General features: G+C 36.8%; 1 protein-coding gene across 11 annotated transcripts in view; it reads right to left on the bottom strand.

The window, feature by feature from the left end:
• The window catches only part of MYO3B (myosin IIIB), a 199,356-nt gene that overhangs the window by 155,311 nt on the left and 19,247 nt on the right, over nt 1–24,798 (bottom strand). For 9 of the 11 annotated variants that reach the window (XR_005257511.1, XM_038141816.1, XM_038141810.1 and 6 more), the window contains 5 exons: nt 17,795–17,978; nt 16,228–16,362; nt 12,922–13,026; nt 12,563–12,662; nt 8,914–8,990 (listed from right to left, as the gene is read on the bottom strand). Coding sequence is in view for 10 of the 11 variants with exons in the window: in XM_038141816.1 (XP_037997744.1) it covers nt 8,914–8,990; nt 12,563–12,662; nt 12,922–13,026; nt 16,228–16,362; nt 17,795–17,978 (601 nt within the window). In the remaining variant the exon portion in view is untranslated. Of the gene's footprint in view, nt 1–8,913; nt 8,991–9,080; nt 9,463–12,562; nt 12,663–12,921; nt 13,027–16,227; nt 16,363–17,794; nt 17,979–19,197; nt 19,359–24,798 lie in introns of those variants that run through there. The other 2 variants (XM_038141811.1, XM_038141813.1) reach the window with 2 other exon arrangements.

Below are 24,798 nucleotides of genomic sequence, written 5' to 3'. Positions count from 1 at the left end.
ACATAAACAAATCAGTCACACTAAGTGGAAGAAATTTAGAGAAGTCAGTGCCTAGGCATTATGTGTGACTGCACAGAAACACAAAAATTCAGAGACACACAAGATGACTTGTCTCTTGACAAGAAAATTTTATATTCAAGGATATAATTCTGCCTGTTCTGAAATCAATATAAATATTTCTCTGAACTTCAGCAAGTGCAGCAGGAGATCAAAGGTGGATTCTGAAGAAGGAAAACAGTTAATACAGAGAACTACCTATTATTTGGACAGTGGTCATACTGACTTGCGCAGAGAGAGGAAGCTATACACATGTTTAGGTGAAGCAAAATACATCAAACCCTTTTAAGTTTACCCAGAATTATTAGAAGTGAACTTACTTTCACTTTGCCTCAGTAAATACAAAGCAGAGCTGCAAGCATAGGCTAATAACAGCAGTGCAGATGTGCTACCTGGAGAGGACTGCTGCACAGCTAGCGCTGCTGCCCCCCGCGCACGAAGGAGCCTGGAGTTAGCCAGGCTGCGGCCGCTGGCTGAGGCGCTGCTGGGCTCAGCTGACAGAGCCAACTAAGCAGCTTATGTGGCGTGTGAGCACTGCTGAGAAGCACCGCGCATGGAAAATGAACGTGGCACGAAGCTGTTACCCTTGCTGCAAGGAAAACAAGACTGCCAGCTGTGCCAGTCAAGTGAAATGAACCAACTGAACTTCTGGGCTCCATCTGACGCTACACAGCCCAACTTCATTTCTTTACATTGGAAATATAATATTAAATATTCTTCTAATTCCTATGTACCAAAACCATAAAAGCCTTTCATGATAGCACATAGCAGCACTGGGGATACTGAATTAGACAAACCAAAGTGACATTTATCTAGATCTCTCCATCACTTCCTCTTTCCCTTCCACTCTCCAAGCACATTCATATGTTGAATAAAAAGCAGTTTTGTGATTGAAATTGGTTCCATATTTCTGCATTTTCTTATTTGGATTTCAGTTCCTTATTTTGTACCATTATACAAATTTTTCCACAGTATATCAGAAAACTATTTCATTGCTATAAATCTTCCCAAAATAAGTAGTAAAAACCATTTAAAAGAAGTCCTATAAGTACTTATCACAATTAATATTGATTTATTGTAAATTAATTATATGTCAAGCAGTTGAATTTTACCAGCTGTGAGTAATCAATTTTTATTTTTAACTCACCCAAGGGAAATATTCCTGAGACCATTAGACTGCTCTGGCAACAGGCCACATTTGTAGAGAAACGTAATACCTTTTATTGGACCAAATGATATAGTAAGGAAAAACAGACAGGCTTTCAAGCACAGAAATCTTGCTTTTATACCATGAGACCATCACAAACTCAATACTACTCATAATAACACAACTGGCACATTTTGCTTCTGATCTAAAGATGTACTCCTGACTAGTAAGTATATATACTACACACCTCACACATATTTTCAAATGGTCTTTCACAAAGAAAGCAAAAACTAAGAGCTCCTCCTCCTCCATCCTCCTAAGTAAACATATTTCATGTAGGCAACTCAGTGCAGACCCACGTGGTATTGAAGTGATTTTCTCTGATGTTTTGGGCTTGTTGTTTTGATTTGTCTTTTAAATCTTTAAACACCCTACATGAAAGCTTTACAACCTCTCCATAGCTGTTGAAACAAAATAGAAGCAACTCCTCCACACCCCTTCACAAGCCTACAGCTATGTCACCATTGCTACTGGCAATGTTCCCTGAGGTTTCCTCTAGCTGCTATGTACTTTTCACTTGCCATACTAGCCCAGGTGGAGGTCAGCTCTCCTGGAGGCAAAGGAGGAGGGGATGCATTCTGCTAGATTCTGCTTTTGAGGGAGCTTGCTGGTGCTGTCCTGCTGTGCTCTCTGCCTCTCTTGTATGTGTGTCCTTTAAAGTTTGAAACCTCCATGTTTCATTTCAGACTTCTAAATCCACTGCTTTCATTATGGACTTTAAGCAACTTCAGTATAACTCCTTACTACAGCATTCTGTTAAAGCTTCAGTTTGAGAGTCACAGAAAAGAAGAAAGCAGGGGAAAAACCAGGACAGTAAAGACAATTTCCTTCATTTCTTTGAAGAAATAAAAATCTATATTCAGAAAAAGAAATCTTTTTAAAATCATCTGCCACTCTCAGAAGGTGGCATTTTAGAGTCATAGGCATTTCAACCATGTGCAGCCATTTAGAGACTTAATTCTACCTCACATTCTACCACTGACCTGCTGTAAGTTCTTAAGCAAATCACTTCACTTCTATGTCCCTCAGTTCATCCATGCAGTTGTGCCCTACCTACTTAGAGCAAATGTTCCCACTCTTCCCCCATGCCTTCCCACACTTACACTTCTGTAGCTCCTCTCTGGCATGCCTATACCTAGTTCCACATGAAGCACAGCGCTGCACTCAAACGCACTGCTGCATTTTGAGAGGACAGCTAGTATTTCCTAAAAATAATTGCCAGTACACTGCAGCGTCCCAGCACCTTAACCTCCCGAAAAACAGGATGTCATTTCATAATGTATGTCAAGAGAGAAATTCCTTATCACCCTAGGCTTAATATAGTATCACCTATGTGGCAAATTATTTAATGCTACTTACCTTCAACTTAAACATTTATTTACTTCATTTATTATTTTTACCCCTTAAATGTGTGGAATTTTCAAATATTTCACTGTTGATTAATCATGATGCCAGATTCTATAAAAGTTCTATAAAAGCAGCGGCAGATTTGTTTCTTTCAGTAAAGTTTTACTCTGAGGACAGTTGTTTGCATTTTTCTTTTTGTAAATTATGCTTTCAATTTTATATCATGTACTTTACATGTCATTTACAAGGTAAAAAGACTATAAAACTCAAAACCTGTAATAAGAGCTAATTTAATAATCTATCTCTTATCATTAGCTATACAAGAATTGTTATTATACTTTCACTGCAGATATTAAAATATTTTCAAAACTTCCCTTATTAGAGAAGGTGTAATATTATTTATCACAAAATTAGCATACTTTTCCACTGTACAAGTGTTTTCAAATGGCTTTCAGGCAGAAAAGTAAGTGTATATCCATTCGTGAAATCTATATCCGATTTATACTAAGAGGCGGATTCCTACAGCTCATTATAAATCAGCATGCACAAAGCCCCTTGCTTAGGTGGCAATTAAAAGTAGAGTGAAAATGTGCGTATGTGAAAAGCTAATTTTAGCAAATTGACTTGAATCTCTTGATGTAAGCAAAGGGCTGACAAACAGAATAGGCAGAAATATGAAAGGATGGGACTCTACTAAATTGCTTCATGGGAATGTATTACTGTACCTGTCTAGAGTTAATTAAAAACATGAAAGGAAAGATGGAGAGGGACTTTTTACAAGAGCATATAGTGACAGAATAAGAGGGAATAGATTCAAACTGAGAGAGAGTAGGTTTAGATTAGATATTTGGAAAAAATTCTTTACTGTGAGGGTGGTGAGGCACTGGAACAGATTGCCCACAGAAGCTGTGGATGCCCCATCCCTGGAAGTGGAAGGTGTCCCTTTCTAGGGCAGGGGACTTGGAAATAGACGATCTTTAAGGTCCCTCCAACACAAACCTATGATTCTATGATTCAATAAGCCCAGGTTAGTGATGGGGTTATCTTTTCTGTGCTGTTTTCCCAATTCAGTATTCAAGCTACACATTAAATGTATTTACAATTAAATGAATTTTCCCCAAATTCTAAGACCTGAATACAGCCCTTATTGTAATAAATATTGGTTTTAGCAGAAAAGTTGATGTGAGGTTTTTGCAAAATTGTATTTTTCTCTTTGTATATTTTTAGACTGCATTAATGCAAGTTACTTATTGGGGTGCTTTTTTACCAGCTAGTTTTGTTAATTTTTCTTTCGATTACACAGACCGCAACTTCGTTCTGAAACAATGCACATATTATTCATTGTTTCAGGATTAGACTTATTTCACACACACATGATCAGATTTAAAGTTTAAAAAGAATACAAAGGAACACTGGGAAAAGAAAGACAATTTAAGCTATTCACTTACTGTTCTAACACTTTGGAAATTTATTCTGATCCTCAGATGTACTGAATTTTATCCCAGGAGAATGCCTTGATTCAGCAGGAGAAAGGGAAACTGTGTCTGGGGCAACCTTACTGATCATTACTTCCTTCTGCCAGCATGGTAACAAATATTCAAAACACTGAGTTGAAACAGCTTTAAATAGTACTGTGACACCTGAAATATCCCTGAAAATAGGAAAACAAATCCAAGATTTTACCTCTGGTTAACTCATTATTACAGAATTTATATATCTTTACCACACTATCACAGCCTTTCCTACACGTGTCATATGACATATTTCAACAGCTAATCCTTGAAAGGATCAACTATGTTTTAATTATGTTCCCTTTAAAATATAAATATACATTCACCAGTGTCATTTTTAGCAGTTATCAGTAAAAAATAACAGCATATTCCCTGCAGTTTTAAATTATCTTCAGAATCTCTCCAGTTCTTTCTGACTTCAAGTATCTTGTTCTATTTCCATTCTTAAAACTAAATTTGGGCAAACATGTACATATATCTGTACATGGAGCACATCATCTTGAGTGTGATCACATGGCATACATAGGACAACCAAGGAAACCTACCCAGCCAGCAGGAAGGGCAGGTCCTGCCTGATAAACCTGACCTCCTTTTTTGGCCAGGTGATCTGCCTAGTGGGTGAGGATGTTGTTTACCTGGACTTGATGGTCCTTTCACACAATCTCCTACAGCACACTCCTGCAAAACCTGGCAGCACACAGCTGGGACAGGAGCACTCACTCACTGGTTCACATCCAGAACTGGCTGGATGGCCAGGCCCAGAGAGTGGTGGAGAATGGTACTGCATCCAGTGGGTGTCTGGTCACTAGTGGTGTCCCCCAGGGATCAGTGTTGGGCCTAATCCTGTTTAATATCTTTACTGATAATCTGAATAAGGGGATTGAGCATGCAGCACTACAGACAGGATGGGGGCAGAGTGACTGGAAAGTGGCCCAATGGGAAAAGAAGTGGGGGTGCTGGTCAACAGCAGCTGAACAGGAGCCAGTGCATGTCCAGGCTGCCAAGAAAGCCAATGGCATTCCGGCCTGTATCAGGAATATTGTGGCCAAAAGGGCTAGGACAATGGCTGTCCCCCTGTACTTGGCACTGGTGAGGCCATACCTTGGGTGCTGTGTCCAGTTCTGGGCCTCTCAGTTCAGAAAGGACACTGAGGTGCTGGAACAGGTCCAGAGAAAGGCAGTGAAGGCGGTGAAGGGTGTGGAGACTGAGTCCTATGAGGAGCAGCTGAGGGAGCTGGGGGTGTTTAGCCTGGAGGAGGCTCATCACTCTCTACAACTTGCTGGAAGGAGGGTGCAGCCAGGTGGGGGTCAGCCTCTTTTTTAAGGCAATCCGAACCAGGACAAGAGGTCATAGTCTTAAGCTATGTCAGGGACGGTTTAGGTTGGACAGTAGGAAGAATTTCTTCACAGCAAGGGTGATTAAACATAAACATTAAACATGGACTGCCTGGGGAGGTGGTGGAGGCACAATCCCCAGAAGTGCTTAGGGAATGACTGGATGTGGCACTCAGTGCCCGGGTCTAGTTGACATAATAGTTGGTCATAGACTGGACTCAATGATCTCAGAGGTTTTTTTCACCTACTTGACTCTGTAAGCCTGTTATTCTGTGATATTCTAACTGAGTTTGTTTCAAGAGTCAAGTTTTCAGCTAGATCATGATGATCTACTCATATGTGTGGAAAAAGAAATCTGCAATTCTATTTGAACTAGGTTTTGTCCAGTTGTGCACTCGAAGTTGAAAACAAGACGTTTTAATGCTTAGAACCACAGATGTAAAGGCAGTTCAATACAAAAGCTTCAAATCTGATTCATCCTGCTAGCACCTAACACAATTTATTTCAGCACAATAGAAGCAGATTTTAGGTAACTTAAGTATTTGATAACAGGCAGCTTTAAATATACTAACACTATCCTGCCTTATTTATCTTATATTGGTATGCTTGTACTGGTATGCTTCTGTGTTTCAGTTTCTGAGAGTCTACGTTTGTAAGTATGAAAAAATATTAATTAGGTTAAACAACAATTATTCATTTTCAGTGAGTCAATTTTAAAGCTACTCTCAAACTGTGTTATCCTTGTCACGTTCTCTGTTGCTTCCTCACAGCCTAATTTTTACCTGTATTTTCATTTTTCAGCAAAATTTTTGTGAATCACAAGTTCTGCTCAAAACAAATGCTCAAGGACAGATCTTTTTTGTCCTGATACTGCTAAGCAAGCCTCAGAGTCATCAGAAAAAAAGGAGCCAAGATGCTTGAGTCACTCAAATATTAAGCAGTTAAGCTGCTACTTTGAATGCAGCCAGTAAGAAATTGAGTTGAACACCTTCCTTACACCACCCTCAAACACTGCTATTTTCCTATGAGCTTCTGCTATTTCAAGTACCATGCCACATAATCCCTTTGAAATGTTTTGCAAACCTAATCTTAAAATGTGGTTTTCTTCATTTTATTGACCATTCGTGACCCAGTGATTCCAGTTTCCAATGTATTTGCCTCCTGCTTATATCCAGTTATTCTTATTTGTCAGCTTGAAACATCCTGCATCATTCTTCTCCAGATTTTATTTTCCTGGGGTTTACATGGGAAAATATTCCCTGTCAGCTTCATTCTACTCTGAAACACAACTGTAGTCTCTTCCTCCAAGGCAAGCTTTTTCATCTCCCCTCTTCACTTCCCCTTCAGATTAAATCCATCCTTTTCACTGCTGGATGAGATCCCACGATTATCTTATGCATTGACTGAGGTACCTATGAGGTTTCACATGTAGATAAAGTCCAATTTAAAAAAAAAGCCTTCATGTTTTTTTATTTCTCTGATTAGTAACATTTCATTCCTGTTCTGTTATTTTATGATATTTTGGGGTTTGAAATAAATTCTACCCTATGTCAAAAACCTTTACGCAGGAAGATTTTTTGTAAATGAGTGCAAGAAACTGAGTTAAGTGTCTTTCTAATGTTTACTGATCTCACCACAATCTCGTCTAGAAAACTCTTCCTAATAAACTGTTAGCCAAGCACACCTTTTCATTTTCTTTTTCTTTTATTGCAATCCTCATCTTCCATCTTTCACATAAAAATTGGGGTGCGTATTTTAAAAATACCAGAAAGATCTCCCCAGAACTAAAGTAAATTGCATCCTGCACATCACTTGAAACCTGTCATTTACATGAGCAACTGCAGCGACTTGAGCAAGCATGTTATGCAACCTGTCATTTAAAAGCCGTTCAACAACAGCATAATGGGTAGCTAAGCACCTTACAGCTGTTGTGCAGACTGGCACACCGATGAAGCTGGCGCGTCTCACACAGGCACGTAAATGGAATATAGGTTACTATGGTTATGGTACTGCGTCTGGATCTTTTCAAAACAGGGAGAATTCAAAGCTACACCTGTTCCTGTTTGACGTGCCATGTACATAACATACCTTGATTACATGTGTGCTGTACTTTCAAGTCAAAATTTTTCAGATCAAAATATCTGCTTAACTCTTTGACTTTCTGCCACGAGAATAAGTACCTTCAACATGGCAGGGAAAATAAATTTGGTATAATTACTGCCCTTGATGGTAATTATTCAAGCAAAACAGTACCACAAAAATAACCTATTATAATCCATCAATAAAACCTTTCATAATATGTCCATTATTATCTAGAGAAGTATTTTATAGAGGTCTCGTTTTAGAAATGTCTCCAACCAAGATGATTCCATAAATAATGCTTTCACAGTGGTTTCTAAGGTATCTTGTGTCTCCTTCGTGACGTAAACTGGTTGTTATGGAGATGGTGAAATATCAACCACTCTTTGTGAGACTGTGCAAGATCAACCCCTTACTGCAGTGTATTTTCTCCACTCAGCTATAATCAGCCTTCCTTAGCAACAAAAACAGATGCATAAAAATTATGAAATGTTTTAAAACAAATGTTTACACAATACTTTTAACTCTTCGCCTACAGAAATAGACCTGTGTGCATTTGTAATAGATAAATTCCATCCCAAATTCCCCAAAACTCACATGGCCTTTAACAGAAAAGAGGCTCGTACTGTTACAAAGGCTGAACAACCCACAGACAATTCCTGTTTCAATCCTTGTTTTTAAATTTCATAATCCATATCTTCAGAAGTACTTTGTGCTCCTTAAAGCAGGGAGAACAAAGATTGATATCTTGTAAAGATAAAACACATCGTTGAACAAACTTTACTTTGGTAAAGTACAAACTTTTGTTCAACAGTGTGTTAAAACTTTTTAGAGCTTCATGAAATAGAAGGCAAAGGGCTACGTCTGGATAGTAGTATGTAAAATTATGTAAAAAAGACACTTGAAAATGGGCTAAGATACCTGTATATTATTGTTATCAATTTTTTAATCTATGCTAGCCCATGTGTTTAAGTTTAAAGGCACCAGTTAATGATTAAGGGTGTTGCAGTGTGCAAGACTATAGCAAGACTGGAAAGAAGGAATTGCTCCTTCTCCTCCCAGTCCGTATTTACATCACTGACAAGCACCCCGAAACATACAATATTTGACTGGAAAGTCGTAACATTCTTAGGACCCTCATTTATTTGTAGATTTGCTGTAATTTTATGGAAACATTACAGAGAAGAAAATAATGATTATTAGAAATCCATTTTGTACACTCTAATAGTATATTACTTTTACTGAAGAGAGGACAAGATGTAAAGCAAAAACACAGCCATAAGGGAGGGAAGAAAAGATCCCCTCCTACCATGAGAAAGTGGCAACAAAGTGTGTATTGCCATGAATGGAGACAAGCCAGACAGGCACATTTGCCTACCTCAGGTGCCATCCAAAAGGGTGTTCCCACGGAGGTGTTTCTACGGAGCCGTGTGCTGGTGAGCTGAGCTGAAACACCTGCAACAAAACAGAGCAAAGAAACTTGGCTTCAAATTCACTGTCAGTTTGCTAAGTTTATTTCAAGTATCTGGAAAACAAAACCCAAACCTGTGAGAACAGCTGCAGACTGCCTGGCCAAAGTCCAAAGTAGGTGCAAATTATTTGTTTGCTTGATTTCAGCTTGCCATTTTCTTCAGAGTTTATCAGAGATTTTTTTTTTTTTGTGAATGACTCTCAGTTTGAAGCACTCTGATTCAAACTCAGAAATTTCATTGTCACATAAATATCCCAGATTTCTTTCTGCTGTTTTCATAAGTATAAATGGGAACTATTAAAATTACAACTCGACTTTAAAACTTCTGTTCCAGAAATGTACTGTCTGAACATAACAAACTGGAAATTTGTTCACTAGCACACCTGCAGAGGCTCCTGTTCAACAAAACACTTATGCACCTGCTTAAATCTTTCCCTAATAAGAAAAGCTCAGAAGCTCAAGCTCACACTACAGCTTGTACTTAGGGAATTAAACACATACTTAAAACAAAACATTAGCTTCAGAGCTTTGCTGACTGGGGCTGGAGTACTGAAGCACAACGGAAAAAAACAAAAGAATGAACTAGAGTGCAATCAAACAATGTTAACAAATCCGAATGAACTTTGACAGCAAATCTTCTGTGCTATGGTCAACATATAATTGAATGAGCTCAGTTCAATAGCATTCCAATGAGGTGACACAAAGCCAATATTAACTTAGTAATACATTTTGCTCTAACATTTTTCAAAAACAAAAGACACAGTGGTGGTTTGCTTTTTTGGCATTACCCAGAGACAAAAATGAGCAGAAACACACATAATATGCATTGGCTGCTGCCAATAAATAAAAAAAATTAGACTCATGAGTTAAATTGTTTGATTTCTGATTCCAACATTCAATTTTATATTTGTTGTTAATTTTTCAGTGTAATTGCAAGTCTTCAGTGATTTTGTGAGTACCGCTGGGAACAGTTAATGGCTCGCACATACAAAAAGCCTCTGTTCATTTCACTGTGATCTCTCTTCAGCCACCTTAATTCACAGCTGCTGTCTAGGGATATTCCAAAACAGTGCAGAATATCAAAGAGCTGAAAGAGGGTGAGCATGAGCATAAATGAATGATAAGTTGCAGACATTTTAGGTCAATTTACTGTGACCATCATTTATTCAAATATATTATGCTGTCGACAGCAGTTGAGGGAAGCAATGTGTGTTATGTTGAAAAAACAAGCTGTAAAGTCATCCAGTAAAGAAAAGCCTCAATTAAAAATATTTGTTTAACCCTCTCTGTAACCTAATAACCGTATGTACAGCCTTGAATATGACACAGCTTTTCAAAAATCAAGATTCTGCCCTCAGTCTCTTGACTGAATGGATAACATTCACTGAATAGGTCATAATTTGATTTTTTTAACCCCACTGATTTGAATTCTCATTACTTATTTAATGTATCCAATCCTATACTAAATTTAAAATTATTATTTTCTTTTTGACATATTTCCTTCCCCACTCACCAAGCAACAAATCTACTTAACATTCCCACAAAATGGCAGAGGATTATTGGTTCCAGGGATTAACCTAAAAATATCCAAAGCATCCACTGTGTTTGGGTACTTAATCTGAGATCTTTCAGTTGTCAGGCATTCCACAAGCCTCAAGTACTGCTATAATGGATCTCAGCTGCAGTTCAAGAACACACAGTTGTTCTACAAAGCAGTACAAGATGTTTCAAACGGACTATTGGGAAAATGAGGAACTGAGTTTGATGTAAGTGACCCTCCAGCATCACAGAGAAACACAAGCAGAAGCAAGAATAATCTCCAATTTTTGATGTCATTCAACTGATTCAACTACGAGTCCCTTTTCTTCCTGAATTCCTTGCAATTTCACTATTTATCTTCTACTTTCTGCAAAAATAAGACAACAAAACTCAGAAACAATATCACCGGTAACTCAGTCCTAAATCATTCCCAGAGACCGTTCTGTGGCTATAGCAGTGGACTAAGACAGGAAAAAGAGCAACTTAATAAAAGCTTGGCGCCTGATAGTTCTTTAGTCAGAAAGCCCATAGATATACTGGCATTTCTTGGCATTCCTAACTATTAAGCAGTAGGGAACACTTGAGATTTAAGTCTCATTTTTTTCTGAGCCTGTCATATTTGTTGCAATTTTCTAGCGCTACTGTCCTAACATGCAAAGTGAGAGAAACCCCCTGAAACTTAAATATAGAATCAGAGAGACCCATGGGACACCAGAAAGAATGGGAGTCTCAGTTTCCTTGAATGTGCCACTTGGGGTTGGAGCACACTGGTCTGTCTTTAGGGCCTTTAATACATCTGATAAAAACATTTTGCTTTGGGGAGAAAAGCCAACTTTTTCCTTAATGGAATAAAAACAAAGATTAGACTTCCAAAATTCCCCCAAATGAGAAGGGATCTTCCTCTCTTCTATTAGGTCAGGGACTCACTCCAAGTTTTGCTTCAGGTCATACGTTCCTCCTAGCACTACTTTAATTACTGCCTTTACAATTCAAAATAATGAAATTTTGTCCCTAGAAGATACTAAGGAATCTTTTACATGACAGCTTACTTTAGCATCTTCAATATATATGTGTGTTAAATTTATAATACCATGACATCACCAGTACACAATTTTTCTTTCCACTGCATACATTTAATATTCTAGGATTTTTAAAAAACATTATTTGCAGATTTTTTTGACATATCATTCTACCCTTCTCTCATTTTGTGAACATTTTTCTTTACCTTCATGTACTGCTAAGCAAACATATCATTCCTACACTATTATCAGTGGCGATTACCTTATGCATTATGTGGTTTCATAAATAAATCATGTAACTAATGATCTGCTTCTGTTACTTTTAATAAAATTGTCCACTCCCTTGCATACATATCTGAGGGACAAAAGTTTTGTTTTGTTTTTCTTTCTAAGTGCATGTTCAAAGGAATAAAATTTGAACTGACTTTAAACCTATTGCCAAGTGCCTTTCTACCACCCTCCCTCCCTTTCTCTCTCTTGTTTCTTATGACATACCCAGACTGGCAATGCTCAAATCTAAGAGCAATGATCACTAATTAAATGGATGTTGGGTTTTGGACCCAAGGGACTATTTTACCTTCTGCTCAGAGGGGAAAAAAATATGCTTAAGGCTATCAAAAGCCATTTCAGAAAGAATGTTTCCTTTTCATATGCAAAAGACAGAATATCTAAATTTAAATTAGGAGGACAACTGCCCTGAAACTGACATTTCTTCTAAAATGCAAAAGAGCTTTGTAAAAAAATGCTAGTTTCAGAATTTTAAAAATTATTATATTATGTTTAAGCTTTTAAAAATTTAAACTCTATTACTGATTTTTAGTTAGAATTTTTATTCTTGCTGTAACCAGGTTCCTTTTGCATTTTTCCTTCTTAAAATAATTTTGAGTATGGCTCTGAAGAAGTCTCGCTGTGGGCATTCTGCCTTCCCAGGGGAAAGTAAACAGACGCCTTTGGCTAAACTGCATATATCAAGAAAACAAAGGGGAAGTGGTCATTACCAAAGTCAACGAGCTTGACTCCACCTTCTGTTGTCAGGAGAATGTTGTTCCCTTTCACATCACGATGAATGATCCGGTTATTGTGTAAATGCTGAAGGCCCTATATACCAGCAGAAACAAAAATAAGTTTATTCCCTTATTTAAAAACAATTACTCTGCTATTACGGAAAGTAATGAAGAAAATCTGCACATGCTCTACAGAAACAGCTGTCCACTGGATTACATGCCTTTATACAAACCCTGCTGTTACACCAGCCCATGTAATATTCACATTACCACACTCTATAAATGGAAAATGTATGTATGCAATAAGTGAATTGTACCCTCTGCTGCATTACAAGCCCAACGAACATCCTTACCAAGAGAGCACCATATAAGATGTATGAGATGATAGCTTCATCCAATCTTCGGCCACACTTCAGCAGGCCTTTGACAAGCTCTGTGACAGAACCTCCGTTGCACAGCTGGAAAGGGGGGAGTTGTGAGGAGGGAAAAAAAAGCAAGTCCTCAGTTACTCATTATACTTGTTTAGGCTATAAACACCTACCATGCAAAACTGTGCAACAACACAAGTCTGGGAACAACAGAACTCCTTTTATTGGCGATGTTAATATAAATCACAGCAGCCTGAGTAAGGGGAGGGAAGAGAAAACTGAAAATTATATAATTTATAAAATGCAACAAAAAAGATAAAAATAATATGAACAGACTGTATTTCAAAAGAGGATTCATAAATCCAATTTACACTATTTGAGTATTTTCACAATACATGCACAATGCATTTCACAATACATTTTTTTTGAAAAAATCCTTCTGTGCAAAGGCCTGACAGAAAAGATTGATGCTCTTGATAACTGGGAAGCAACAAATTAGTCATTTTAAACTTTCACTCCATCAATGTTCCTGATGGCAGGCAATATAAAATAGATAGAAGCCATATCATCTGTAGATTTGATGCCATATACTGTCAACAACAGAGAAACATTCTAATCTAGAGAAGCCGCTTCTTGCAAGCATTTTCTACTAACTGGCTGCTAAACATGTAAAGAGGAGGAGAAAAAGTAAAATTAGAATCTTTGAAAATATGTTCTCATCCACACCTTAAGTTTATTGTCCATACCATTCTAAGCAGGTATTGATATCCATCCTTTCTCCTCTCTCTTTACTTTAATTACCTTGATATTCACAATTGTTTGTTCAAAAAAGAAAAAATATGGGCGAATCGACTGCCATTCTTTTGCTGAATTTTCTCCTCTATGCTGGTTTTGCGGCAGCACCCTTACCAACGTTTCTGCCAGAGAATCACATGCACTTCAATACAAGTTCATTTAACATTATCAGTTTAAAATACCAAATCAGGAGAATAGTATGAAGTTACACAGTTTTTCATAAAAGCTATTTGAAAGATGCAAATTTTGAGAGTTTGTGTATCAGTTCAACCACTAATTTCTGTTATATGCTAATACTTTCCTTACCTTATTACTAACTTCCCCTTGCATCAAAAAAAAATTCACTAGACTAGAGGTTTGAGTTAATGGAAAAGAACCTTGAAGCAAAATTTCATCACTTAAATCATTGATAAGTTCTGTAGGAACTTGGCTTTATTTTTTAATTCATTAGCAGGGAATGTTTTTCTTATATTTCATAAATTTGTGGAAGCATTCAGGTCAGTATCAATTATCAAATGTATTTACATGAAATTGCATGTTTTTCTTCCCATGGTTAACCATTTGCTGACAAGTCATTATGCTAAAATTTTCTTTGTATTGCTTTCATTGCATTAAATGTTCGGTTTAGACAGACTATTCTAAATTTATCTCTAATCCAGAAATAAAATATATAAAAGTATGCCTTAGCTTAAAAAAAAAAAAACAAACCAAAAACCCAAGCTGGTTGCAACTGAAAAATAATACAGACTGACAGCTGTTTGGTAGGATATGGTAAATGAATGCCTGACTCAAAAACATATCCCACAAACACTATTGCAGCTGTCTGTGACACTATTCTTGAAACTCAGCAAAGACCTCAAACAAAATGAATCTGAAACCTTCATTACCACTTTATACCCAACAGTAATACTTTAACAGGTGGAGAGATGCTCATTTATATGAAGAAGTTGACAAGTTTGCTTTACAGTTGTCCAAGACTTGCATCATCGTAAAAATACTTAAGGTGTCCACTTTTGCCACCCTTCCTCATCACAAGTATTTATCAAAGTAAGTTCCTGTTTGTAGTGAGTAAACATGGCAAAACTGTGCCTAAAGGAAAAAAAATCCACCTTTTTATTACAAATTTTGGAAGTCCCACATCAAATAACTGTATTTCATTAATGACTCAGGGATCAAAGTCTGAATACTCTGTATATTCCCTTTTACTGAAAATGAGTCATTAATTTATAATATCACACGTCACTGTTATGCATGCATAAATATACTGTAAATTCCAAGGTGAGGAATAGTTTGGGTTGTCTGATAAATTCTTCTATACAAGGAAAACACATTTTTTATAATGTCAAATTTCTTCCAAACTTTGGATTATGTGCGCCGAAAACCACCTGGAATGCACATACTTAATTGATAAAGTACACACTCTTACAACTTGTTCAAATTCTACATTCAGTTTTGTTTCAGAGTATATGATGATTTGGTTCCATAAAATTCTGTCATTTGGCACTCGATGGATCTTTAAAGACAAAACTCTTTTATTAAAGAAGAAAAGACAGAGGAAACCAAGCCCAAACTCAACAGAAAGACAGCATGCACACAAAAAAACAATATCAAATAAAAAATACTAAGGTCACTTTTCAATAGTTATTGAAATTTTAGAGGAAACATATTCAAAAGTTGTCATTCAAGCTACATACTGCTCCTGTACATAAAAGTTAGATATTCTGTTGGGATTCCACAACTTGTAGTGGAAATAAAGATTCTCTATTCAAGAATGGGGAGTGGAATTTTAAAACTATCAATAATTAAAAAGTGAATCCTAGCTTTACCAGTCTAGTTATGAAAGAAAAAAATACTTGAATGGTTTGCCTGTGCAGAGTTCTGCATCAATTAAGCTCAGAAAGAAATCCTCATTTTACAACCACCTTTGGCAGTCACTTAACTTTGGTGGAAACAAGACTACCAAAAAAAATTTGACATTGAAAGAGTACCGATTGGCACCTGAACAAGAGAGTGAATAGAAGGTATTTCTGTTGCTAGGTTTCCAACAACAACCAGCCCCTAGTTTAAAATTACCATAAAACAGACTTTCCCATTACACTTTCTGTGTTCACTTTTGCAGTAGGCAGCTTATTTGTCAACTACCCTCCATGTCACTACTTCAACATCTTTTCCATTCCCCTCAAATGCTTGAGTTCTCCAAAAATATTAAATAAATGTCTTATCTAATGTTTCCTCTAACAAGAAAAAAAAAGAAGAGCTGCTTATTTTGGAGGCAGAATGTAGCAATTCAAACAGATATTAAACACAAGCATTAAACAGAAATTAAATGCAACCATTTCCTTTTAAACATATTTTGAAGTTTGGATGTGATATTCAACAGTAGGCTATAACACATCATCAGAAAGTCATGAAAGCCTGTGACTCTTTTAGCAATAACAAACAAAAATCCAACCACATATGCTAAGGTAAGATGTAATATTGTCAAAATGTTTTTACCTCAAGTACTAGCCAGAGCTGTCCTCCCACATATTGATCTGCTTTGTAAAACATTCCATAAAATCTAACAACATTAGGATGATTGGGAAGAAACTGCAAAATATTATATTCAGCTTCAATTTCTTCATCTACATCCTACACAAAAAACACAAACATACAGAATATATAAAGACAGTGACTCCAAATAAAGCAAGAACAAACTCTCATGGATAAAAAGAACTAATTTCTCTTAGTTTGTACTTTTAAATAGTTTAATGCAGTTAAAAAGTAAACTATACTGGACATTTAATGCATATAGAATTGTGCCACTTCTGCTCTTCTTATATATAAAAAAAGCGAAGACTATGTAAATCAAGCAGTTCCTCAAGAATTCTTTCTGTACATAATACACTTAACAAGAAAATTAAAAATTATAATTAACTCTGCTCAGTTGTCTCAGTAAGAAATTTACACACATATGACTTTTAACCTGTTTTTAATCATGCATGTTTGTAACATGTGAGCTAAATGTAAATACATGAACCTTTGATTTATTCCTTTTCCTATGGTTATCACATAGGACTAAACAGAGAACCATTTCACTAAGCCTCAAAGGGGCCATCAGTAAAACCAAATACATTCTTATGATGAAAGACATACACCAGAAAGAATGAAAGAGACAAAACCACCACCCATGAAATAAGAAAAGTTTACTAGGTACTTGTTAATGAAAGAATTCTGTGACAATTACAAAATAATGCTTATACCAGAACACAGGCCACAACTCAGAACAGTGCTTAAGTGATCAAACCTTCGTCATTTCTGCACAGACTTGGCTATTAGAAAATTTAAGCCTGTGCCTTCCTCAGAACAATACAAGAGAAAACCATTATGAATTTCAGTAGTGGTTGATGACAGAAACATAACAGTTTTTTAGTCAATATTTTAGCCCAGCTGTCATGATCAAACTCCAGCTTGATCCAATTTGAACAGCTGTAAGTTAAATTTTCCATTGAAAACTAGGGCCTTGGTTCTCATGGGAAGCTAGGCATTTAATACCCACTAAAAGCAGAGCTGGCACAGAACTACCTCTGAGGATCTGGGACGTCCGCTTCTCTTTTTATCTTAATTATTGCCTCACACTATTATCTGCTTATAAAAGGTAACTCTAAAATATCCTAAAGTTCACAGTGTTTCCATGATGTGAAAATTAATTCTTTGAGGGAATACACAGAATAAAACAAGAACATTAAGGTTAACAGCATGTATTTTCCCTGCTACAGTGGGCCCTGTGAGGAATGCCTCTGCGCCTTCTCATGATTTGCATGCTCCAAGCAAAGATAACTAAATTTGTAGCAGAAGAATCACACAAATCCAAAACAGAAACTAGGCAAATGCTGTCCTCAGATAAGATGATGAAATTCTAAGCTGCCGTTCAGTTGCTGGTACTAAACTCCTTCCGTAAAAGCATTCTGTAAAATTGTTCCCTTCTGAATGTTCTCAATATCTTACACATTTGATTTACATTTCAAGCTTAAAAATTCTTTTAAATTAACATTGAAGTTACAGTTTAACATCTTTTACTTACATTGACAGGATCCAAAATCTTTACTGCTGCCAAGCTTCCATCTTTCTTATTAGCAACCTTATAGACTTTACCATAAGTGCCTTTCCCAATAGTCTCTATAATTTCCCAGGTATCTGAGGGATCAGCTAATGATTCTAGTCCGATCATACTGGAATTATACTGAAACAATCCATACAATGGCTTCCTGGAAAATAAAGCAGACACACATACAGAGGGAAGCCCTGAGTAACTTGGTACTGAAGAACGCATCTTATGATAAAGAAAACAAATATTGTCCTAATTTAAGAAGAAATACAGACAGAATCACAAATGAAAACCAGACAGAAGTGTAATACCACTCAATGGAAAGAAAACACTAGAGACCGCTTCTCTTTCCTTACTTCAGTGTATTATTTGCTTCAAACATTGTCCCATATGCAGCACCATTCTAAACACATTTTAATAAGTTCTGACCAAATATACCCCTCCCTCTACTGCACACTCTTTTAATGGACATTTTACACAACTGAATTAACACAGCTCATGAATGAGGTCCTATTTCTGGTTTTAAAAAGGTATGTCAGGGTTTTTCCATAAATTTGTGTAATGCCCCCTGGAGACTGACAGACAGGCATTCAGTAGGTATAGCCTCATTATATCTGATATATATACAACAGGGCTACATAGAGCTAACAAAAGTTAAGACTGGGCTGGTTGGTATCAAAACACAGGCCAACTTGAAAATGAGCAATGGGTACATCAGTGGGGTGATCTATCACTTGTTGTTTCTCAACAACTGCACTTGGCTCTCTCTCTCTGTATGTCAGGCAGAGTGTGCTATGGTGTGTTACACTGGCTAAACACCTCAGAAGATCTTCAGGTGAGGGGACTTGTTTCCCCAGATACTCCTGATTGGATCCTGCAGCAAATGGGCCACTGCAGCCTATGCAAAAGGTGCCTTTTCACCCTGGAATTACATATGTGGTAAGTTCTGGTGATCAAGAAAATGACAATACCATTTTAGGATTTCATGTAAAGTAGTGAGAAGCTACATCTTGTTCCTGAACTGGAATTATAGAAAGGAAAGATTAAATTTAAGATGGTATTAACTTAACTTTCTCATATTAATCATTATTAGGGAAGCACACTAATAATGTTGATAGTAATAAGGTTGATAGTTTCTCTGAGAAAGAAAATTCTTTGCCCATTTGGTGGCTGTCAGTAGGTATATTAGCTATCTGTATGCTTAACCAGGAGATGTGAAGTCCAAGTGTGTCTGATCCTAAGAGTGTGATTGTGAAAAGGAAACTGAAGACAACACCATCACTTGACTGCAAAAGTTCCCAATTTTTGGAGATGGATCAACAAGCACCTCAAACATACATTTACACTTTAAGATTTGAGCCATTTCTTTTTAAGCATACCTGATAGCTGCAGATCTGCCTGAAATAATTTTTAAAACTTGCTGTCGTACCTCTTCACCATTTCTATCATCAGTGATAACCAGAGAAAACCTCTATTTCCCTCCTCGGTCTGTAATTGCACCAAAGCTGGTGCCAAATAATGTATGAAATTGCTTTGGTGTCTTCCCCAAAAGAAGGCCAAAAAAAGGAAGGGGAAAAAAAAAGGGAGTGAGTTAAAAAAAAAGCCAGAATTAATATAATTTCTCTGCTATAATAATGTAAGGTATTAGGACAGTTCCTCAATATTTGATCCAATCCAGCATGCTGCAAATAAAGAACGGTATTCTGAACACATAAACTTAGTACATTAACAGAGAAGGAGGTGAGGTGAAAGACTTCTCTGAAATCAGTGAAGAGACTGTACTACATGCACTGAAACAGCAGCCACAGATATAGAGCTCCTGATAAGCCAACCTCAAGAACAAGGTTTGCTTGCAGGGCGGGTGTGGTGGAGAATACAAACATGGGAACAGTTGCACCTCACCAAAAAAACCAACACAACAACGTATGGAACACATGGTTTTAATGCTTTAAGTAAAAAGCTAAAGACATTCATGTGCAAAGAAAGAGAGGAGAATAGACTGGAAAGAGCTTTGATACAACCTTACAAGGAAAACAAAGATAGACTGACATTAAGGTCTCTGTAACTATAACAACTACCTTATCACACAGATTTGCCAGAAAATGATGCATGGCACTCTTTGTACCAACACAATATTATGATGTGTTCCTCTAAGCAACTGTTGTGGATAAATACATTTTTCCTTAAAATAAAAAAACTGATGCCATTGCCTGCTCTTGTTCTGAAAATTATAACCCTTAATATGGTATACCCAAATATTTCATTTAATTTACAAACATTTCATTTACATTAACATTCCTTTGTACCAGAAAACAGTGTTGGCAAAACAAAATCTAATACAAAAGTTTTACAGATGGAGTCAAGATGGATGACTGAAGAAAAATTTTGGTGAGCATTTTTGTGCATTGTGATAACATGGCACCACTTACAGATGGCATATTTATGCATTACTTGGAATCAGAGATGTGAAATTTGTACCATAAGCCTGTTTAAACCAAAACAAACTCCTCTTGAAGTCAAGTAATACCTATCTAAATAAGGATCTACACCTGCCATCAGTAAAAAGTACCTTTTTCATCTCTGACATAATTTCATTCCTACAAAAGAAGTCATTATTTTACAGTACGAAAAAGCAAAAGAACAGTATCTGCTATATCTTCAAGAATGTAAAATCTGGATTTAAAATCCTGAAACCACCACAAAACGTAAACATTATGGGGAATGGCTGAAGTTGTGAAGTAAGTTTGTGCTTTTCTTTTTCTATTTCCTGATTTGTTAAGCTTCAGAAATTGAAACATCCTTGTTTTAACAAAGGCTGCCATTCACTTTTTATTTATACAGAGAAAAGTTATGTATGAACCCAACCACTTCTGCAACAACCACACATTCAGAAGACCTTAACACTAAAATACTACAGCTGAAATGTATTTAGGAAGAAACTTCTCCTTTTAATCCCCTCACATAAGGCCTCACACACCTCTGAGCTTTGAAATGATGTACAGAGAGTGGCTTCTAGCGGTAAAAAATTCAGCAGTACCCTCCCCAGAAGAAGCCTCAACATATTAGAGACCTACCAATTACAAATATTTCTGCCATCAGTTGGAGAAAACTACTCAGTGGTTAAATTTGTTTCTTTTAGGCAAGCAAAATAGACAACACCAGATGCTGAAAAATTACACTTTGGCAATTAACTGTACTGGCTAGGGAACATATTACACAAAGCTATTTGGGACGGCACATGTTTATGCAATTTGAGGCAGGACTACATGCCATCAACAAACCCCTAGCACTCTACCCTGTTGTGCACACTTGGGAAAAGACAGAATGAAAGCACAAGGCCGACCTGATGGAGTCTACTCAAGCTGCTCTGAGGCTGGTAGGGACAAAGAGCATGATTGGTTCTTCTAAGAGATAGTAATTTAAATCTTGAAAAAGGAGACCAACCAAGACAAACAATAGGATAAGACAAGTATTCATTAATAGGCTTCAGCCACTGACACAGTTTCTTCCTTTTATCTATGAAAAGAGATATTCCCCATCAAAGTAAATTTCATTATTCTCTCATAACAGCTTACTTCTTCTATTTTGTAAACCTTTACTGTCAGAACAAATTAAATCAGACCAGGCATGACAGACTACCTTAAATGGCAGTCAGAAAAATATGCAAGCAGCATTTTTCTACTTTTAAATAAAGTATTTCTCTTGAAGATCAACATTAGAATCAATGACTGGATATTATCGTCCCTTAACAGTATCCTCATGATAAACAGACTACATGTATTATGTATATCATGTAAGATATAAGATATCATAAAAGAAGTATAGGTTACAGACAGTGCACAAATCACTTTTCCATCTGTGAACCACAGCCCTTCAACTGTATTCTATGGCTCTAAACAGCCTCAGAAAAGCCATCTGGAAAAATACGTGATGTCCCAGAAGTTCTACTGTGATACTCGCCTAGGTTGTGAAAATAATACAAAAAAATCCAAACTCTATGTAGAATATGCAGATATTGTTAATGAAATAATTACAACTAGAATAAAATCAGCAACTTCTCCTCACAAATTTATTATCACAGCTCTCTTCCTCAAAAATTACAGGAAGAAAAGGGACTCATAAGCTAGAGAAACAGCTTTACAATTATTGTTCTATTTTTACTTCCACTTCACTCACTCCTACACACAACAGTGATTCCCTTCTGCATTCCAAAATGCACCCTCTTCTAGCTTACAGCAAGATGCATTATCTATAGAGATCTTAGAATTAGTAAGAGTCTCACTTCAGCCTGGTGCTTCCTAACAATCATGATACACAGTACTAGACAGTTTTGAGTTCTCTTATAGCTAGTAGGGACATGATAGCAATACCAGCCAATACTAGTGAAAGTAGTGAAAATACTGCTTCCATACAAACAATGCATGGACAGGGCTCCTTTCTGCAATGTTCCATATGTCTTAGCCCTCTTGTCTCTCTCGTGCAACAGCCGGCTTATGCACTTCTGGCATTTACATGCACTGTGGAAGAGTAAGAATGACATATTCAAAAGTAAGGTATTTCCCTGTTTGTAGAGAAGTCAGTATTGGTCCCAGGACACTAAATTGTACCTCCTTGGCAGAAGAATTCAGAAGGTAAAGTTGACATTATTAGCTACGGCCTCACCTAGCCATGACAGACCCTATTCTGCTGGCTAGTAGTGGTCACACACAGACAGCTACCTCAGAAGCAATTGTTAGAGGAATTAATGAACCAACCAAAAGCACGAGAAAATCAATAGTCAGAACAGCATCCTCTACTACTCTCCTCCCGCTATTTCTCACTGGCTACGTTAAAACAAAGAGAATGTCAATATCTTGAAATGCAGCATACAAAAAAAATATCTATCAAGACACCATCCTGTAACTGTTCTCAGCTGGACCCAGAAAGAGAGACTGCAGAATGTTCTGTGGATAGTTTTTTTGAGATGAAAGTTAATGATGAAAGAAGATGAAGGAGAAGGATAAAAGCATGTTCAAAAGCTATTATTGATGCTATAAAGCTTACAAACAAAAAAAACACCCACACTTTAGCTGATCACATATTTTCACTGGGCAAACATAAGGGACAAAACAAGACAACCAGAATAGAACTGCTGTTATTTATAGATAAAAGGTATATCCCTGAGAACACTCCAGCTAAATTCAGTTCACAGAACAAGTCTCACTTGAATATACAAGCCATGAAATCAACTCTGAATGTTCAAATTAAAAACAGAGAGAACATAAGTGGGGGGAAATATGTTCTCTCTTTCCACATATTCTAACTTAAAAGTTTTTATTATTTGGGCTTACATATGGTCTCTTTATCTACATCAAGTCCTTTACATTCAGGATTATCTTAATTATTTTCTTTTCTTTTGGTTCCTTTGTATGGATGGACTAGGTACTCCAGGCTTTTAGACTTGCAGTATTAGCCACAGGGCCAGAGCTGAGTGATAACCAGTGGCAATGGATTGTGTCTGGATGCCAGCTCTGATGAAAGCATTGTGATTATTTGCTCCCTTCTCTTTTCTATGCTTCCAGTTCATCACAGTATGAATCACAACCACATTCCTAGTATCAACCATAATAACCTGACCACAAAACCAGCTACAGACCATCATGGCACAGAAATCTAAATGTCACCTAGTTCTCTACAAAATAAAGAGAACAAAGAACACTCTAGTCAAATGGTAAAAATTTCACACCACCACTCCTAAATCAGTTCTGAACTGAAGGTACTTCTAAGATCATTACCTTAACTCAAATTTTTGGATCAAATATTTGAATCTAAACCGGAAAACTCTTCATTAATATACTGGAAAATGTATGGTAGGAAAGATACATGTACCTAGTCCAGACAATCCAGTACATGTTTTCATTTAGATTCACTGCATAATAATGTGTTGCATTACAAATGTTTCTAAGTACACTCATGTTGGACCCTTGTATTTATGAGAACAACATTAACCTTTGTCCAATAATGTTTGATCATTTTTGTATTGTCCATATAATCAAACTACTCAGGGCAAGGGGTGAATACATTATACTGATCCGCCAGTTCCATAAACAAACAGATCCAGGATGCATAAAGGTAAAGGTCAAGTACAGCTTTGGCCCAGACCAGCTCCCCTGCAATCTTCTGACTGGGTGTGCATTTTCAGTCTTTTCAGCAGGACTGTCTCAGATCAGGAGGCACTCCCGACTCCATTGCTGAGTCACAAAACAGAAATCAACAAAAACTTCCATTGAAATTTTGAGTACCACTGAAAATAAAGTCCCTGATCATTCACACAGAGCTACAATATATCATATTTATTTGACTGCTAATTAATCAGCTCCATATCTTCAACTCCAAGGACCAAATGCTGAATAAAATCCTCTATCTAGTCAGTTAGCATTATTATTAAATTAATTAAACATTATTAAGCAGAAATTAATTTCCAAGACCAGATCTAAATATCTGAAAGCCTGTTCAGAATAACAGCTCAAACAATCCGTTCTGATCAGATCCTATTGCAGAAATGTTATTTACATTAGCTATTGAAATAGAATTCCAACAAGCTAAATACACTAAAGCAGTTACAAAACTAGCATCTAACACATCAGTTCCACGTCAGGCTGTGAACTCAGCACTAAAATAAAGCTTATAATCCCATAACCCCATTCAGTTATAAACTGCAGGTGGTAGATCAGGTGGCTACCAGGTACACTCCCCATGTGCAAAAAATCAATACCTGAGATGAGAAGGTTTTCTCTGCCTCCTTTGGTAGCAATTTAACAGGGCAAACAAAATGCATGTGTTAGTGCTAAAATTTCCATTTTAGCTGATGAAGGGCTGCAACAGAATGGTGACCCACGGACCAAAACCAGGCTCTTCACTGCAGTCTTAATCAGAAAGTTTGATAAGCTTTGTGTATGGACGAGGAAGAAGAAATCTAAGACAGATGTAGGATAAACTTT

The sequence above is a fragment of the Motacilla alba genome, chromosome 7 (assembly GCF_015832195.1).
Source record: "Motacilla alba alba isolate MOTALB_02 chromosome 7, Motacilla_alba_V1.0_pri, whole genome shotgun sequence".
Lineage (NCBI taxonomy): Eukaryota > Metazoa > Chordata > Aves > Passeriformes > Motacillidae > Motacilla > Motacilla alba.
This window is presented reverse-complemented; position numbering and strand designations above follow the sequence as displayed.